This window comes from Chanos chanos, chromosome 15 (assembly GCF_902362185.1).
Source record: "Chanos chanos chromosome 15, fChaCha1.1, whole genome shotgun sequence".
Classification (NCBI taxonomy): domain Eukaryota; kingdom Metazoa; phylum Chordata; class Actinopteri; order Gonorynchiformes; family Chanidae; genus Chanos; species Chanos chanos.
Genome location: NC_044509.1, coordinates 9,672,282 through 9,692,111, shown reverse-complemented (window position 1 = coordinate 9,692,111; position 19,830 = coordinate 9,672,282). Strand labels below are relative to the sequence as shown.

The window sequence follows — 19,830 nt, the reverse complement described above, 5'->3', positions numbered from 1 at the left end:
TATCTATCAGATGATACAAAACAAACATAACTGACACCGCCAAGAAAATTCTGGATTATTCTCCCAGCCTGTCAAGTTGCATCATTATGAGACCAGACAATGAGAACAGTGTTGTTTGTCCAGTACAGTAAGTACTTAATTCTGAGGGAGTGCTTTGCAAGGATAGTCTTTTCAGCTAGGCTAACGTTGGCAAATATGTCATTGTGTGCATTCTGTGTGTCTTGTACAGCGTCTGAAAACTTAAGGAGTACTCTGACAGGATCATTCTGATTATTGGCCAAATGCTGTTTTTATCGTTTTATTTTATTATTACGATTATTGTTTTAAAGTTGTTTTGTGGAAATATATTTCCAGGGTTACGCTGTTCAGAGTTGCTAAGCATATCTTAGCGTGAGAGGATGCAGGAAGACACTTCACACATACTGCAGGGAGCATGTGTCAAGCTTTACTCAACAACACAAAGGCATCCACTGATGTGTGAGATTTCATATGTAATAGAGTATTCGAAAATTTGCTGGAAAGACATTGGAATAAAATCTGAAAAGAGAAAGAAAGAAACAGCCGAAACCCCCCCAGAGGAATTCCTCCTTTACCACACTGCTTTAGATCTTATCTGCGGCTCATCGTGAAGTAGGATGGCCGTATTAAAATGACAAAAACATTTCATGTCATAAACTCTTTAACCGTCATCAATAACTTCTGCAAAAGTTTCTACAAATGTATGGTCTCATAAACCATTCAAAGGTTTGCATGCCACTGAACAATAAGTTTCATCACTTTAATGCTGTTTTAACATAAGGAACATATTCCACATTAAATGACTGACTCTGATGGTAATATTTTGTCCATCTTATATATGTGTGTATTAGGGCCTGATAATTAATGAACGAGTTCTCTCTCTCCCTCTCTCTATTCAGTGACATGCGGAGGGTAGAACTCAGATAAGTAGATGAGCAGATAACACTATCCAATCATCAGGGGAATGCTCTTTTAAACACAGCGCTGGTTTTTCTCCATTTCATATCCAGAGCTGACAAAGTGAGCAAATTGCCCAGGAACACATCCATAATTGAGAATACTGGAATGCCTCATCTTTTTTTTTTTTCTTTGGTCATATTTAAAAACGCATTGTGAGAGCTCCATCTTGCCCTGTGGGTTAAATTAAAAATTACTTTGTCGCTGTCATTAAATTGACAGAGCCAACCGTTTTTCTGAGGTCAGTCGCTCTCTCGCGTGGTTAGCGATGGAGCATCCCCCCCAAACACACACACACACGCACACACACACACACACACACACACACACACACACACACACACACACACCCTCCAAACCCCACTTGCTCTTTTTTTTAATCTCTGTGTGCAAGTTAAATTTAAACATTTGCTGTAGGGGTTGAGGTCTGTGGTTTAAGCAATTTGATTCGATTTACAGACGTAATATCAGTGTAAGGGCACGACATGGTTATGAGACGGTACCTTTGAGTACATAGCTCCATTCAACACTTCTCCGTTGCGGATCCAGATGATGGAGGCAGCAGGTTTGGCATTGTCCGCGTAGCAGGTAAGGTTCAGGGGGTCACCGGCCCTCAGACTCACAACAGGAGCCCCAACAATCACGGGGTCGTCAGGTGGAACTGGGGGAGGAATTGGTTCTGTTAATATGCTTGTGCTACACAAAAGAGGGTCATTCCAACTTTATGCTGGCCTTGTGCTCTTTGATCGAAAACAGAGTAGGCAATAAACAGAGATGAATGAAAAGGAGAAGCCCATCATCTCGTGCTGCACAGAGAAAGTGAGTGAGCGTGTAAGTGAGTGGTATGGGAGGAGGGCAGGGAGAGACAGAGATAGAGAAAAAGAGAGAGAGAAAAAGAAAGATGAGTAAGATGGAGAGAGGGGGAAAAAGAGAGAGAGATGAGCAGGAGTGAGAGAGAGAGAAGAGAGAGAGAGAGAGAAGAGAGAGAGAGAGAGAAAGGGCAAAATGTAGGTTCCTGAATAGGTCTGATTGCACCGCTCGCTTTAAGCAACTCTGATCACCCGCATTTTCATTCAAACTCGGGTGAATTATTGATTGAGCACTCAGCTCATTAGAGAGTAGATCTGGGGCAAGCTTGAATCAAAGGCAACAAGCAGCTGGCACATCCTGAGTGCTACAGAGAGGGAGCATAGAGAGAGGGAGGGAGACAGAGGGTGGCACGGTGGAAAAGTTAATAAATGGAGTGTGGGGGGCGGGGGGGAGGGGGGGGGGATAGAAAGAAGAGTTAGACAGAAAGAGACGCTGCTGACTTCATTAAAAGGTGGACTGACTGCTTCTCTCATTATTCATTTCCCACAACAAGGGGATTACTGATTAGACCCCAGAAAGCTTGGACATTTTACTATTCCCAGCCAATCAGAATGCAGGAACAATTAAAGCTTGGGGGCAGCGTGGTTGTTTCTGCACCGTAAAACTCTAGGGTTGCAGAAAGTTGTTTACAATCAAAACCCCACCTGAACACGCTACGTCTGCATAACAAGTCCGTTGTGTATAGACCCAACTGAAGAAAATAAAAAAAAAATAAAATAAAATAAAAAAAGTAAAATACACACACACACACACACACACACACAGAGCTCACATTGTGAAGAAAACGTCTGACAAAGTCTTTATTCACCATGGTCTCTTTGCCTCCCTCATATCTCCCATCTGCTCTTCAGACATCTGATATGCAGCCTTGCTCTTTCTGAAAATATGTGATGGAGGGCCTTTTGATTTATTAGGTGGGATTACCTCCATGGAACCAATCAAGTTGTCCTCCAGCTGAAGGAATCATATGGCTTTGAAAGCTTATGAATAGACCTCATTTTGCCCTCCATAAATATAAAGCCAACCTCTACCATCTTGCTGTCAACATGGTTTCTGGAAAATGAAAGATAAAGAATGAAAAACTGTGTGGCCAGATAGAGAGGTCAAAGTAGTACGCTGGAAAATACAGTGTTGTTCTAGTGGCCCTTCAAGAAGACCCTGTTCAGTCTCTGTGAAAATGTAATTACTCATATCACAAAGGCTCTGCATACCGGTATACAGAAAGACAAACAATCAGAGAAATGAGAGGTTGAGAGTGCTCAAACAGGGAGACAGAAATACATGTAGGGAGACAGCTGAGAGCGAGACAGACAGACAGACAGACAGACAGACAGATAGATAGATAGATAGATAGATAGATAGATAGATAGATAGATAGATACATACATACATAGGTTTGAAATTTGATTTGATATTTGTTGTGATTCAAGAGCACATTTTCAATTCGATACCCAGGACTCTCTGATGCTAAATCAAGAGGCACTGCAGCTGTCATTCCTATGAAATATCATAAGAATGATTACATGAACACTAAGCAAGCATCCACTGTTTGCCATCTGTTCATCCAAGCATTGCCTTGCTGTCTGGTTTCAGTTCAGAATGCTAAGCTGGCATCGAACAAACCTCACACATTCCGTGTGAACACACAACCGAAAAAAACTTGCTATCGCTGCCTGGCTGGTAACTTCAATCTGTGGTAAGAAGTAAGCTATGAGAAACAAGGAGGGGATCTTTCACTACAGAGCATCTGAAGGAGAAAAAGACAACGTCACGTGACTCTTTAAGCAGCAGTGATTCCAGAGAGAGAGAGATGTGATTTCAAACCTCCAAAAAAAAAAAAAAAAAAGCCGGTCTGGGTATGCCCCTCTCCATTGTCCAACAGTGGCTTACCCGCATTAACCATCACCATTACAGCCATGTTTGTGAATGTGCCCTGGCATAATGGCTCGAAATTGACGATTTAACATGGGCAGTCAATAGATCTCTTACAAGCTGGTCAACAGAGTGAATTAATCCGCCCCCCCCCCCCCCCCCCCACCCCCCCCACCCTTTAATTGCAAGCCAGAGCAGCAAAGACGCTCAGATACTTCTAATAGAAGCTCAGCTCCTTGTCACCATATTACTTTTCCCTTTCTCGACTCTTGATACAGTGAACCCTTGGGAGAATGAAGACTCATTCAGCCTGTAGAAAGAGAGAGAGAGAGAGAGAGAGAGAGGGAGGAAAGAGAAGGAGAAAAATAGAGCAATTTCATTTTGGGAAAACAGAGAGTAAGGGTGCTCTGGGACATACGACCTATTTTTCTAATGTACCTGAATCCGGCCTTAGATCTGGGGATGTCTCTCTCTCAGGAATTTGTGGTTGAAACGGATTAATCACTTTCATCGCGGGTTCACTCATCATTGCTACGCCGCAGACGGCAGCATCTGAGTGATTAGCTCTTTTGCAGGCGGATTAACCAAACATGTTCTCAGATTCAGTTAACTAGCATATGTTTGAAATGATAATAGATTTGAACCCCAGATATGCAAGAAAAAATATTTAGCACGTCGATGGGGTGATGCCCCTGGTGAGACTATCAATCTGCTGAAATATTAAAAAAAAAAAAAAAGAAAAAAAAACCTATAAAAAATACATTTAGAAAAATAATCATATACCCCTTGTGGGAACTGAATTATAAGCGGGGTATGCTGTCTTAAATTTGTGCCGGTTCTAGACAAAAAAGAATACGGAGAGCCTGTTTCCTGAGCTGTGTAGTTAAAGAGTAGCGTAAACTTTTGAAGAGGTATATTTTTGTAGTGGTTGTCTACAAGTTGCATAATTTCCTTGCATTTATTCACATGGTCGCTGCTTTTATTCAGTGAAATTGACTATTACTTTCTGTGTCAGAGGTGTTACGCCTCTGGAGAAACCTTAGGGTTAAATATCTTGCTCAGGGGCAAAGCTGTAGAGAGTGATTATGCTGAAGGTTGAAACTCATGGCCCTAAAGTTACCAGGCTGTTTCTCTGGCCACTGTGTGAGATACAGAAGGGCAATCCTTTGACCATAATACCACTAGAGATCATTAAACATGTTTCTAATAAATATAAATGAAAAGACTCCATTACAGTGTGCTGAGAAATACGTGACCACACTGGTCCAAGTGATTCATTCTGTATGTGTTCCTAATCAACTATGTGATATATAATCAGTTTGCGGACTTGCGATCCAATTTTGTATGAGAGACCTAAGACACACATTAAAAAAAATGATAGTTAATAAAAACTACTTACTTAAAGCAAGATAAAACTTCAAGCCAAGGCAGGGACTATGTCTTGCTTGGCTATCAATGCATGGATGTAAATGCATGATATATATGAAAAAAAAAATATATATATATATATATATATATACAGAAAATATAAACGGAATTTGAACTCATTATGAACATTTTCCATTTTACAGTAGGTCATTCTATGAGGCTCTCCCTACTAACTACATGCAGCGCGTCAGGTTGATTCTGCCCCCTAGTCACATTCTTCAAAGGCATTTGATCTCTTGTGACTAATATGTTGGCCAAATAGAATGCTCTACTTAAAGGGGCACTCTTAATCAAGATGACACACTGCAAAGTGTCCTTCTGTGCCTTACAACAGGCTATTAGTCATATTTTGACAAATGGATAACAACGCTTCTGTGTAATCTTTACTTACCACTGGACATCTTTAAATGTACAAACGGACTGCGGAGTCACTACGAAATGCAACAAATTCATCAAATTCTACTGCGCATAACTACATGATTTTCTACAGGATTTTGTGTAGTTCCTTTAGACTAACAGTTATGAAGCTGATACAAAGCATGTCCTCATTAAGAGGGATAACTAGAAGAATGAATGTGAAATGAGGTATGGAAAAAAAAAATACTGTAGAAGAGTTCTTCTCCTTTTATTCTCACTGAGTTTTGCTTGAAATAACGGCAGGCTGCAGGAAATAGCCCCTTCTTGTACCACGGGCCAGTTGATGGATAGGTCCCCAAAACCTGCACCATGTTCAGAGATGAGAAGCAGACATGGCCCAGTGGCCTACATCTCACAGGCCCTTCAACATGATCAAGGCAGCAAGCAGAGGCTCTCTGTTCAACTTTACATGCTTGAGTTCCTAGCAGGCCTCTTCCTAGTGTTCTCAATCCACTATGACAGCACAAAGGCAGAGACCATGACAGAAAGAGGAGAAAAAAAAAAAAACTGAGAAGTGAGGTACACTGCCTTGGCTTCTTCACTTTCTCTCATTTTTTAAACATAGTCCAAGATTTTCATTACAATGTATTTCTACATAAAAACGAAAACAATATTTCCATGTATTTTTTTTTCTTTAGAATAAATGTTTCATTCTAGTGATTGGCTTTGGCACGTAAAAAACAAAACAACAGCAAACACTATGTAATTTACAGCCATCATGTGCCAATCAGTGTAAAAATTAGGGAAGTCATAACTGTTCTAGTGTTTTTGTTGACTAGTCAAATGAGTCTGGCATTAACATTGAGAGCCTGCTGTTACAAAACTATAAAACTACAAAACAAAACTGCACGTAAAAACAACTCAATGTTGCTGCAGCCAGAAGCCTAACATATAACAATAACCGACACATTATTAAAACTTTTTTTTTTATTCTAATGGCATGATGAAGATTCAAAATTTAAGATGGTGTGAAATCTCAGTCAGTTTTTCGAGGAAGAAATTTCACTTACACCTTAGCTAAAACATTACTTCTGCTGAATTCACAGCAAACAAGACAGGTCTATTTTCTAAACAACAGTGTAAGACATGTATTTTGGTGTAGAAAATGACATTGGAATTATGAGTCACAAAATATGGGAACTACTATACATCCAATTTTCAAGCAACTCTGCCTTTTTTCTATGACCATTTTGAGCTACTTGTTCTTCTTCTATCCTGAGCAAGTAGCAGTTCTGACATCAAATGAGAGGCAAATTGGTGAGTTAAGATGTCTATGTAAGCTTTAAAATATTTGCTTAGAGCATCTGGGAGTCCCACTTTACCAAAGCAGAGTTACTGCTCAAAGAAAACAGAAACACACATGTTCACACAAGTGCATTTGTGTACACATCAACACACACACACGCACACACACACACACACACATGCATGCATGCACACACAAACACACACACACACACACACACACAAACTCAGAGTACCACATGTGAACATTTTACCAACAGAGATTCCATGTTCCATCTCCCCACTCATTTTATCTGAGCTTTTATTGCAGTGCATGGCGGGTGATTGCCTCTCAACCAGTGGCAACCCATGAAAGAAAACAGGCACAAAGGGAAAGCATTCCCCTTTGCTCCGAAAGGTAGAGATTAATTGGGATTTCCTTTTCTCATTAGGACTGATTGGAGAATACCTTTGGGAAGGGTTTTCATGTATTGCTGAACATGTTTGTAACAAATCAGATGATCACAGCTTATGGTTTGTTCTAATCCACAAGCCATTTACTTCTCTCCTCCGCACTCTACCACGGAATGTGAGATATAAGGTTGTTTACTGTCTGTCTGTCTTCATTCAAAAAGCTTATGTGATGAGACATGTCATTGCATCTAGTGTACACTCCAGAATTTCATTTCACCCATTACTGATCCACCTAATACAACCAGTCTGCCAATCAACATTCCCTCTATTGAATAAAATGTGGAGCATTCCAAAAGGGCTTGTAGTGAAAATGTGCTGCAGACCAGACGTGGTGGTGGGGGTGGGGGTGGGGGGGGGCAAGCCACAGTAACCTGAACATACGGAGCGCCATGGTAAATGGATAATACATTACTGACAAACAAAAAGAAGGACACGTTTTGAGAAGGCTCGCGCTTAGAAGTACTTTAGGTTTGTAAAGTCCGGATTTGTTTTTTTTCAGAGTAGCGTTCTTCTGAAGTACCTTTTTTTTTTTTTTGGTGTTTGTCTTTTTGGTCTTGTGTCTGTACTCACATTGATGGATGTGTCTGTGGATACTGAGCTGTGGTGCAAGGTTGCCAAACACATTTTTTTTTTTCTTCCCACTTTCCCCATTTTTCTATCTACACAAGCAGTGATACATTTACAGTACCATTCGAAACGTCTATTACATGCTTGTATTTTTCAGCACTTTGTTACTCTAGTGTGTTGTTCATGCTTTGATTATCACACTGGTTCCACCATTTATTATTACTACATGTGTTTTAATATAAATTTAATGAGGTTGAGAAGCAGCCACTGAAGGGTGTAAAAAAGTTGAAGACAGATAATAAAAAGCTCAGATGTTTTTGGAAAAAAGAACTGGTTTATATCCACAAATTAAGCTAATGACACAAAGCTGTCGAACGAGTCCAAAGCTGTGAGAAAATAATGAACAAAACGGCATCTCACGGAGTCTGCTTTACAAAAAAAAAAAAAAAAGGCTGAAAAGAATCTGGAGTCCTCAGTTGTGCAAGACCCACAACTGTGTCACTGGCTTGTTTGCAGTCCAACTGCCTTCACAGAGTTCATGTAAAATGCATTCACAAAGACCTCTCAGGGAGTACATCTCGAAGGAGTTTATTAATGGAATGGTTTCTCTTGGTTACTCCTAACTAATGGGAATAGTTTCCTGTAAAGTTAAAAATTACATTGTGAAAAATCGCATTTATTTGGATATAAAATCGTCAGCTAAATAAACGTGATGTAATGTAAAGGCAATATGTAAGCAGTAAAAACACCTAAAAGTCTTATACTTTGGGCTCTACAATGTTAATATATGTATCAGGGAGACTTTTTTTAATATATGTATGGGACATATATGTATGGGGAACATTTTTTAGCAAACTAGTCTGTAAATGTAAAACCAAGAGCAACTTTACCAACAGCACATTACTTATAACATAATTCTCTCAAGCCCATTTTAAGCAGTGTTGAGTGACCTGTGCCTGCTCAAAGGTTTCTCCCTTAAACATGCTACCTGGGCCTCTGCTCCGCTTCCCAATCTCTGGGGTTTCCCTGTATTGCTGCAGGGGTTTTCCTGGGATATAATTAGCCTCAGGGGTCCCCTCCCTGGTACATGTACCTGCTGCACCTCATACCTTATTCAGTAGTCTGGCCACCGCAAAGCAACCCAGATCACCCTGCAACTCTCAGATGGAGGTTCGTAGTTCAAATGTCATGATGTCATAAATGTCAGTTCGATGAGTAAAACTACTTATGAAATTAAATGCTTTGGCATACTGAAAAATCCCTTATACAGAGATGACAGTCAAATAACTTGACTCGTTGTGGGGGTGGGGGTGGGGGGGGGGGGGGGGGTCATGCATATTCATCCTTGATTGTAAGGCTCAGCATTCACATCCTCATTCGCAGCTTCATAATCAGAAATTGGAAAAAGAAAGCTTTGCCAAACGTTTTTCTCAGTAACCGGCAGAGACAAGTCAGAGAGACTTCACAGAGGGGCGGAAAAGAGAATGCCAAGGCTTGGCTGTCAGGAGAAAGTGAGAGAAAGAGAGAGAGAAAGAGAGACAGACAGAGGAGGAGAGAGAGAGAGAGAGGGAAAGAGAGAGAGAGAGGGAGAGAGAGAGAGAGAGAACTGCATCTGGCACTGATCACACTGCCTTCTCCAGGGAGGGGCCATGACGGCGGTGGATTGATTGTGACACCATCCATACATTAACTTCATTACCTCACTCAGGACCAAGCTTTGTAGCTTTGTATGCAACTTTTCAGAAGTAAGCCAGTTTGTCTGGGATTAAATGTCAGGCTAATGGCTGAGCCCTGGGGGAACCAGATGATTTGTCTCTCCCGCCACCAGACCAAGAGGAGAAAAAAAAATAAAAACAAATGGTTACCCTTTTATCTATAATTAATCATTTTAATGGACCTGGAATCACCTACATCTTCACTTCTCTCTAAGTAACCAGCCTTAGATTAGTGGACCAAAACGCTGTTATTTGGAGCCAGAATAATGAACTGGTACCCGTGGAATATATCATGGTTTAAACAAGGACGACAAATCGATAATGGAAATCAGGCCTCCTTTGCTTGCCCTGAGGAACGTCTGACGCAATGCATTTGCATCAGGATTCTCATCGATCCAGACCAAATCGTGGAGATGGAAAACATATCTAAGCTACTTTAGTGGAGATGATTAGTGCTGATTTGAGAAGATTACACATTTATCTGATTCAAAAAGCTACTTAATCCCCGCCAAATAACTAACTCTCTCTTGCTCTTTCACGCCCACACCAAAACACTCTTATCTTAGCCCCTGACTTTGCTATGGTGGAGGGAGCAAGTCAGAATGGAGCAAAATGAATTCATCCTGACAGTAGGCTGAACTGACACAAGATTTGGACTTCAACTAATTGTAAGAGGGAAAAGGACCACGACGTTGAATTTGGGCCTACCCAGAACCGTCAAGCGTGCCGGACGGGATCGGATGGCTGCCTGGATGGCCTGACACTCAAAGAGAGCATCATCAGCCAGCTCGGTCCTCTGGATGAGAAGATGGTATTCTCCTTTACTGGGATCTCCCACAATATCATAACGTGGATACCCTGAAAAAGAAAGAAAGGAAAAAAAAAAAACTGCAATAAACAAATTTTGAGACACACATCATCTTTATTCATGTTTCTTTTTTTTTTTTTTTATTGTTTCTTTTTTCATTTGTTATTATTTATTGTTTAGTATGGTAATTACAAACATTAGTTTGGCAGGTCTCCAGCACTCTTGTGAGCTATAATAAAAGGAGAACCATTGTATATATTTCAGACACATAAATGGTGGAATATATATATATATGTCTAGGCTGCTCAACAATGCTGCCATCCATTGTTCTAGATTACATAGCTGGAGACACACGGGAGTAATTACCGGCTCATCTAGCCATTGTGGGGGATGTGGTAACATGTGGTTTTCTTTCTGCATCCAGGGAGGATGAAAGACGTTATCTGGCAATGCTGTATAATTTGTGCAGTATTTTAAGGACAAATTAGCAAATAAAATATTATCCGATAATATAAACCAAATGATACATATGATATACCGGCCAAGATAATATTCCCCATTTCAGATTAAAGTACATGGATCCCTGTGTTGGACTCAGATAACAAATAACAATTTAGATATTGTTGATAAATCATTCATGCTAGCCTTATACAATCAATGCACACTTTTAAGTAATTTCATACCGCACAGTGGCATTAGGAAATCAGTTAAAAGGGGCAAAGAGAGGGTAGTGCGTAGTGAATTAGACTAAATAACATTAATGCCCATTGATTCTGTATAAAATACTACTGTTTATTCTGCCGTGCAGGGATCAATGGTCGCACTAAATCATGCAGAAACATTTTAGATGTAGGTACACTGGAGTCTTCCAATGGAAAAAATGAGCTCTCCTACTGTAAATCCATCAGATGGTACATTACATGTCAGTAAATTGTCAGTGGTACTCATAAAGTTTGCTCGTTTTTTTGAGGGACAGTGATGAGGCACTGGAGGACCGCGTTGTCGAGAATCTACAACGCCTCATAAACTTTGAAATCTTCAAGCACTAATGACAGGAAGCAGAACAATAAAACAGGACGCAATCAAACAAACTGATGTTGTCTTATGTCGAAAAGCACAGCGCGTGAAACATAGCATTTAAGAAACGAATATGTTCAAGATTATTGGAAATAAGTATTTACAATGTCAGATAAACTTTTCATCTTTTAATCGCTTCATTATTTTCGTCGCGTAATACGGCGGACAGCCGCCTCCCCCTTCAAGTTCCTGATAAATTTTGCAATATACTTGAATGAATAGCTAAAGACAAGGCCTGTCAATTAAGACTAACAGTGTGAAATAGCCCTATTACAGGTAATGAATCCAGCAGAAATGGATTGGGCTCCGTGTTAGATCAATAGAGGCTTTGAGTGGGAGCAGGGGACAGTGATGTATTTCCATGAGGAGGAGTGTAGGCATCTCATTGACACATCAGTGGAAGGAAACAGGGATGAACCCTGGCAGAGCGGAGGCTGATCAAAGCAATAAACGGATGAAGATGGGGGCTAAAACAACAGAGAGTAAGTGAGAGAGGGGGAAAAAAATTGTGAAGGCCCTGTAGCCCACATTGCCCTCCTTTTTTCTGTTCTGCAACAAAAACATAAGATTTTACAATGCAAAAGCTACAGTACTGAAGCTGTCAATAGCATGTTTTAGGCAATTTGATTGACTTAGCCAAGCACGGTGTTTCTCGAGGGACCAAAGTTACATTAAAACACACAATGTACTATGGCCTTACAATGGCTCTCACACCGATGCCCTCTTTGCAAATCTAATGAACAGCGTACATTAAAAATGAAGCGAAACTGCCAAGTGGCAGAAGTCATTTCCTGTCAGCTGTCAGTGGAATTATTAGAACGGCAGTCATAATGCACACGTTGGCAATAGCGCGCATGCCACTGAGAAATTTTTCCAAGACGGTTTTCGCCAATACCCGCAAGGCAACGGCGGCCACAGTATACGCGAGGAAGGAAAAAAAAAAAAAAAGGATATATCCTCCCAGGATCATTCCGGTTTCGCAATTGATCCGCCGTAAAAATGAAGTGCTATTTATCCCATGGCAGGAGCGCTCACTGGCCGTAGAGCTGCCACTGATGTTTGGTTAAACATCAGAGTTCCTCTCTCAGCATCAGCCTCAGGGGCCTGGCTATTATGCTGCAATCCAATGACACCCCAGAGTCCCCAGATGCCTTTACAGGCCTAGAGTGAGACAAAATGAATGGAACGGGACAGCAGAGCCCTTTGAGGCTCAATTAAAGAACTCTGGCCATGACTAAACGCTGCCCAGAGCTGAGGATAAAACAGACTAACTTCCAGGAAAAAAAAAAAAAAAAAGAATAAAAATAAATAAATAATTATAATGTAAAGACTGACACTCGTGGCTTTTTCGTCGAGGAAAACAAAACAAAAACAAAAAAAAAAGGCGGTGAGAATTAGTGACGACTGCAGTTTTGGAAGAACCACTCAAATCAAATTTAAGTTTATTGTTGCTTGTGGGAAATGATTGCTGCTAGGAGTAATTCAAAGCAAAGGGTTTTTTTTCTTTTTTCTTTTTAATTTTAGCGAGTGCTAACTTTTACAGGAACAGACAGCTGAGGCTTAAATGGGTAAAATGCAGTATATTAACACATTAGTCTACCTGATAAAACAGATGCTGTTGTAAATCACTAGAGCTTTGATTCGACACAGGGTTAGACTACAAGAGACAGGGTAAGGGTGTACTTGAGGTGGAAGCTAATGGAATTCTGCAAAGGGAACTACTAACTTTCCATAAACACATTCATATAAAACTGATGCTGACACAAGGAATTTTGTCTCAGATACAGAGTGTTTGGCTTAATATAAGCTACCCACAAATCTGATGCATAAAGCTCCACATAAAGTTCTCTGCAGGTTTGTGATAATTACACGGTATTATTAAGTAACATTGTGTTTTGCTAGTTGCCATCGGTAACTAAACAAACATGTTTTGTTTTTTGGTTTGTTTTTTTGGTTTGTTTTGGGGGTTTTTTCGTTTTATGTAAGCTTATCTTAACTCTAAAAACCAAAGTAGAAAGTTTGAGCACTCTTTTTAATGTAGAGCACATAAACACAAACTGTCAGTAATTTTAATGGTACTGAAGGCTCCCTCTGATCCACAGGAATGCTGAAAATCACTTAAAGGTTAACTGCTGCTTAATTTAACAATTTGAGTTTGCCATGTACATTCCAGAACTAATTACACAGTGCGTGGTGCTCACTTTGCATTAATTTCACGGTGGGAAGCTTCAACGAAAAAACCGTTAACATTAAAATAAGGGATATCTTCGCGCTTACTTAAAATAAGGCATATATTTGCTTCTTCATTTAACTACAAAACTACAGCCTGTTTAGACAGAGATACTTTAAACACTAGTGTTTTTCTTGCTAAGTGCTCTATTTGAACACACTTTGCAACTGTACACTGAGGCTATCACAGACAAAATTATGTCTTTCAACACTGAATATCTGATTGGGAACTGGTGACATCAAATGTTCTGAAACAGTCTCAGAAAACTACACGTTCCAAGAACATAAATATTGACTGAAGGAGCACAATGAACTTGAAATAACATCTGCAAAGTGACTTGTTTTCTGCAAATAGTTTTTGCGTATTTAATTCATCTGCACTATCAAAGTAATTTGTAACACTCATCCTGTGAGTTCAGAGCAGCAGTAATTACAGAATGTCTCTCAGGGACTCTTGGGATATGATGAGTTTGTTTTAATTAATGATCAAAACACAATTAATACTCCAAAGTAATGTTTGTGTGACAGCGTCTTCTGACAGGCACATTTTCAAGCAAACACAAAGGAAAACTTTGCAAATGTAATACGGTAAGAAAGTTCATACACGCACACACACACACAGAAAAAAAACAAAAAACAAAAACAAAAACAGAAACTGGAAGGCAGCTGACTGATAGGCACAAAAGAAAATGCAACATGCCAGAAATGAATGAGATTCTGCAATGTTTTACCCAACCAGGGCCTAGCACTGTTTGAGGATGAAGTGTGGCAACAAAGAGAGGACATACTGAGCTTGGTAACATATCACATCAAATCCTAAGTCACATGACATTGGACTCTATTAGTGTGTCATAAAAACCCTGTGCTGGCATAAACATATGCAACTCATGTCACTGCGGCCAGCTCGTGCCTCTCCCTATTTGTTTCAATGGATACTGCTCAAAAAAAAAAACACCTCATATCCTGTTCACATTCTGTCACATGTCCGCATGTCAAAGTATATGACTGGGACCTATACAAGTGTGTGCTGTCTAGTAGTTGACATCAGTTTCTTTCCATTGAAATATATTCTGTGAAATTTATAACAAAGTTGTCTCAGCAACTCATTAACTTATTACGTTAGGACTGTTTGATGGCAAAAGATACTACTGGAGAAACTGCTTACACCACGCTGGCATTAAGTTCTGAAACCTGTGGTATTACTTCATGTTTTGAGCCAACTCAATCTGATATATATACCCTGAGCAATAGGTTTGTATGAAACAAACTAGGTTTGTCAAGTTGTATGAAAAGAGGCAAAGTTTGTGCCTCTGGGAATATTTGCAGCGAGATGATTCCTGTATTGTTCAGTTTGATCATTTGATCATAACTTCTTTCCTCCAGAACTGTGAATGGGATGTGTGTACTGAACTTTGGGTGTGACCCAAAAATATTGCTGGTCGTGTCCTAAACGGAAGAGTACTTGAAGTTTTAGGTTTCCATCCAAGTGAAAATGGCATTTTTTGGATGACATTAAAGCACACTGACGACAATAAAAAGAATAAATGGGTGTGTTATCCACCTTAATATTAAGCCAGTCATTAACTCGTTTCTCATTTTATGCAAATGTATTATTGCTCGAGCAGTCTAGCAAGTCTTTGTCCTCTTTTTGCTTGGAATTAAAATAAAAATTGGATGACAAGCTAGTCTTTTTGTAATATTGATATTGAATACGTATTCACTGATATCAAAAGAAATTTCACAACTACGGTCTATTGTTCATTTTTTTTTAAATGTTACAGGAGCCGAAAATTGCAGCTTTATACACAAAAATTCTTCCATGGTCTCCGCAGGGGGTCATAGGCGTGCTGTTATGAAAAGTAGACGAACCAAACATTTTGTCAAAAAACGCCATGGAAACAACTCACTACTTTTCTCAAAGGGAAAATATCAACCAATACTTTTAAGCCCCAATTCACAGCCATACTATACCAGCACCTCCTTAACTTTCCTTAAACCATCCTCTTTTAAAGAACCACCAGCAGATTTGATTCACCAACTAGCAAACCACACGCTGCCATGCCCAAAACATTTTCTCCATTAGAGTTTTGATGTCTAAGCTGTTAAAATAGAGCTCATGGTATAGTGAGAGTAACATACATTTTTGGCCTGATGTAAAATATCATTAAAAACCAAACTTTAAAAGAAACTCATGTCTAACAGGAAACAAATGTTTAGGCAGCTCCTGTCATTCCTCTTCCATACAACTATGCTAAACAAATTAAATGGTCATGTGTTCAAATGAGCAGCTCATGCTTTCAACAGAATCTTAAGGAATAAGAACACTAAGAATCATATTACTGATGACCATATATTTGACTTTTCACATGCATGGTTTGTGGTCTTACCTGATACATCCCTGTTGACTCCCAGTGCTAGGCCGTCTTTAACCCACAGCACTATCCCGTGGTATCCAGGGATGGAGCAGGGTAGAGTTACAGGCTGGCCTGCCACCACAACCAGGTCATGGGGCTGCTGGGTAAAGACGGCACAGGTTCCTGAAACAGAGAGAGAGAGAGAGAGAGAGTGTGAAAGAGAGGCATGAGGAAAAGAAACAAAGACAGAAAAGAAGATGAAAGGGAAAAACAAACAAATCAACAAACAGACAGGGAGAGACAGGAAAGGTTGCCTACTGATGCAATTCAGAATTGTCTACGCAAGTATCCTGTTGGTGGGGAGTATTTGAAGGACTGCGGGCTGTTCAGGCTGGGAGTGCAATGACATGGGGCATAGCTGACAGCTGATAAACCCCCCCCCCACTTTCTCAAGAGTGCCTTAAGAGGATGCACTGTGAATGAAAATAACATTCTCAAGTGTTACATTTTATATAGGATGTGAAAAGCTTTTCCTGTGCTCTTAAATTCTTGAGTAAAATAGGGCAAACTTCTCTTTGTTATTATTATTATTATTTTTTGCCCAATGTTTTGGAACTTTAACTAAAAGGAACATTTCTTTGAAAGCTTTGCGTTATCTACGTGAATAGATCTGCCAAGCTACCCCCAAAATATTAACATCTCAAGCATGCAGGATCTACTGTTTACAAGAACGGGTTGTGCTTTTCTTTTCTCTCTCTCCCTCCCTCTCTCCATCTCTCTCTCTTCTTTTTTGTCTTTTTGTGTGAAAACAGATGACACATCCAGAGAAATGGAAGCGTTTCCATGGTTCTCTTGAGACTTCTTCGGTCAATTTTTGTCTTAAATTCAATAAGCGACAGCTCTGTGAGATGTGCCTTTCATAAATAGTAACCAGAGCTAAGCTGATTTAAGTGAATTTCCATGGGATTCAGGGACAGAGGATATAAGGAAAAGTGTCAACTTATAACAGTACTGACCAATTTTATAATGCTGTCTTTGTTCGGGACTGACAGCCATAGTACATAAGATTACGCACATCAGTTTAAACCTTTCAAGTTTATGTAGCACATTCTTCTTTTCAGTTCACAATTCTTCTACCAAGAAGAAGATACTTAATGCACAGAGCCTCTCCATCACATTAGATATGAGGTCATTCCCTCAGCAGTGTGTTGCAGATGACTGCTGTTTATCTGATTATGCACAGATCTGAGTAGAAATACTAATCTAGGCAATGAATAACTAACCTTTTTCCCCTTTGTTTCCCAATCATCTCATTAGCGACCAGTTCCATTTACTTATTCCTGTCACCTGCTGCTTGTATATTCACGGTTCTTTTCAAAACAGTGAACTTAAATTTGTAGCATTCAGGAAACTGTATCTATGGAAATATAGAGGTGTTCTGTGCTACAGTCCCACACAGAATATAAGATACTGAGGTAGTAAAATACTAAGGTGACAAAAGACAATTTTCTGTAATACTGTTTGTTGGTTAAGATAGAATGTTTTCCTTTTCAGGCCTCTTCCCTTTTTCTTTTCGTGTGGTTGTTTTTGTAATCTGTTTCTTCCAGAAATTGAATGGTACAACAAGGTGTCAGTCACATAAATGTACAGAGAAGTGATGAGAGTTTATATTCATTTCAGAAAACTTGGCAGACGTGAGGCAGCTGAAGTATGAATGGCAATGCATTTTGCTCTTGATTAGACACTTCCATTATGGTTCAGCAGGACTCCATTTACAAACTAGCAATGGCCACTAATGAACTGCTGCCCCCCCCCCCTCCCCTCAAAGTGAGCCTGGAAGTGATTCACTTGGGAAAAAAAGATGTATCACCTGGAAATAATCAAAAGACCTTTTACACGGAGCTCTCCCTTCAATTATGTTCGTTCTATCTATCTATCTATCTATCTATCTATCTATCTATCTATCTATCTATCTATCTATCTATCTATCTATCTATCTATCTGTTTGTCTGTCTATCTATCTATCTATCTATCTATCTATCTATCTATCTACCAGACTGCTTTTTTTTAGCTCATCTAGTTTATTCATTGTAGTGATCAGTTCTTATGGCAGCTTAACAGCGGCATGCTAGAAATGATGTTGATGTGATGTGTAGGTGTATTTTCATTTGAGAGAATGTACAGCATCTGTTGTCAGTGGAAGCCAGTGCGTTTCTTTTATGCAATCCATCAAATATTCACTACAGGGATTCGGGAAACCGTGGCCAGCTCTAATGAGAGTCTCAATTGAATGAATAAATCTCATCATTACATTCAGTCTTTTAGTGTTTCTCTTCTCAGTGGGCAGAGACACCCCAAGTCAAATCTAAACAAATGAATTCTGTTATTGGATCCCTGCAGTTTCGTTTCCTGCACCCAGAGTTAAATATCACTTTCACTGAGTCACACACCAAAAAACATTTGAAAAAAGTAAAGCTTCAAACCAAAAACATTAGTTCTCGCAGATACACCAGGGACAGTGGGAAGACGTGTAGTTCACGGGAGTTAGATAACATTTCTTCCAGCGCTATGTTAACATAGAAATATTTTCTTTCCTGTGGCCAGTCTTACTTCCTTTAATCACGTTTCCGATCGCAGGTATATGGAAAAGCATCGATGCGCTTGAGATAAATCATATTACCTACAGAACAGTAGTAAGTGTCTTTGGGATTTGTATATATGACAAATTTCCACAGAAGTCTCTCCTAGGTAATAGTCAGGATACTGCCAATAGCCAGGATGTCTTCACTAACATACAGCAGGGGCAGGATCATCTTTCGAAAATACATTTTCTTGCATTTGAAATAGAATGTAAAGGATGCTGAAAAATATATATACGTATATTCCTGATAAAACAGAGTCCTGTATACTGATTTTAAATATTTTAGACCAATTAGCATGTGAGTCATCTCACAATTTGTAGTAGACAGTAATAATATTTATAAAGCTGTTATGTCATGCTAATGAAGTCAATGAGGGCATCTCATGATGGCTTCATGAATATGTAATTCAAAATTAGCCCAGTTAACAGTCCAGCCAAATGTCGCTGATTTCTCTTAACAAGGAAAAGAGATATTTTGAATAATGACTAATATGCAGTTAAACATGAAACAATGAACAGGTCTAAATTTAATGTTTTTGAATTTGACTGGTAAGCAAGTCTTTTTATTCACTCACCTGTTGGGGGGGATGAGAGACATTTGTCTGCTTTTTTTTTTTAATTGTCGCTGTAGATAATAAAAAAAAGTTGACTAGGGAGACTGCAACGTCTGCTAGTGTCAGCAATTTATGCCTGAGTGCTGATGGTTCAGCCTCATTAAAAAGCAGGCCTTTGGTCCCTATACTGCATTCTAAGGTAGACCGTTTTGCCTTTAAACTAAAAACTAAGAAAAAGTTAGAACCTTTAGAGAAAAAAGAAACTCATGCCGTTGTCTTGTTGTCAAAGGGGCACTCTTCGAAAAGGTCTCTGAGACAATTAGATATCACCCGTCATAAACCTTCCCTCTATTTCCTGTCAGAGCGGCAAAAACTGTTAAAAGCTAAACAAACATTTCTTTTCTTTTCTTTTTTTTCCACTGTATTGACATTCCCCGACCCTCCCTGAAAACAGCTTATGTTCTTTTCGGAAGGACACAGTAAATGTCTACCTGAGGAAAAACAAGCAAGCGTTGGATTAATCTACCATGCATAATGGAATTATCACGAAGGATTTTCTAGGTCCACTTTCAGTAAATGATTCTGTAAAATAGTTTGTAGTTCAGGATTTCTACCTTACTATGAG

General features: G+C 39.5%; 1 protein-coding gene across 1 annotated transcript in view; it reads right to left on the bottom strand.

The window, feature by feature from the left end:
• The window catches only part of kirrel3a (kirre like nephrin family adhesion molecule 3a), a 41,121-nt gene extending 22,298 nt beyond the window's left edge, over nucleotides 1-18,823 (bottom strand). Inside the window, exons 1-4 of the mRNA XM_030792200.1 lie at nucleotides 18,775-18,823; nucleotides 16,044-16,193; nucleotides 10,251-10,400; nucleotides 1,479-1,636 (exon numbers count right to left, since the gene is read on the bottom strand). Coding sequence (XP_030648060.1) covers nucleotides 1,479-1,636; nucleotides 10,251-10,400; nucleotides 16,044-16,193; nucleotides 18,775-18,823 — 507 coding nt within the window. The remainder of the gene's footprint in view (nucleotides 1-1,478; nucleotides 1,637-10,250; nucleotides 10,401-16,043; nucleotides 16,194-18,774) is intronic.
• Nucleotides 18,824-19,830: the final 1,007 nt, after the last annotated feature.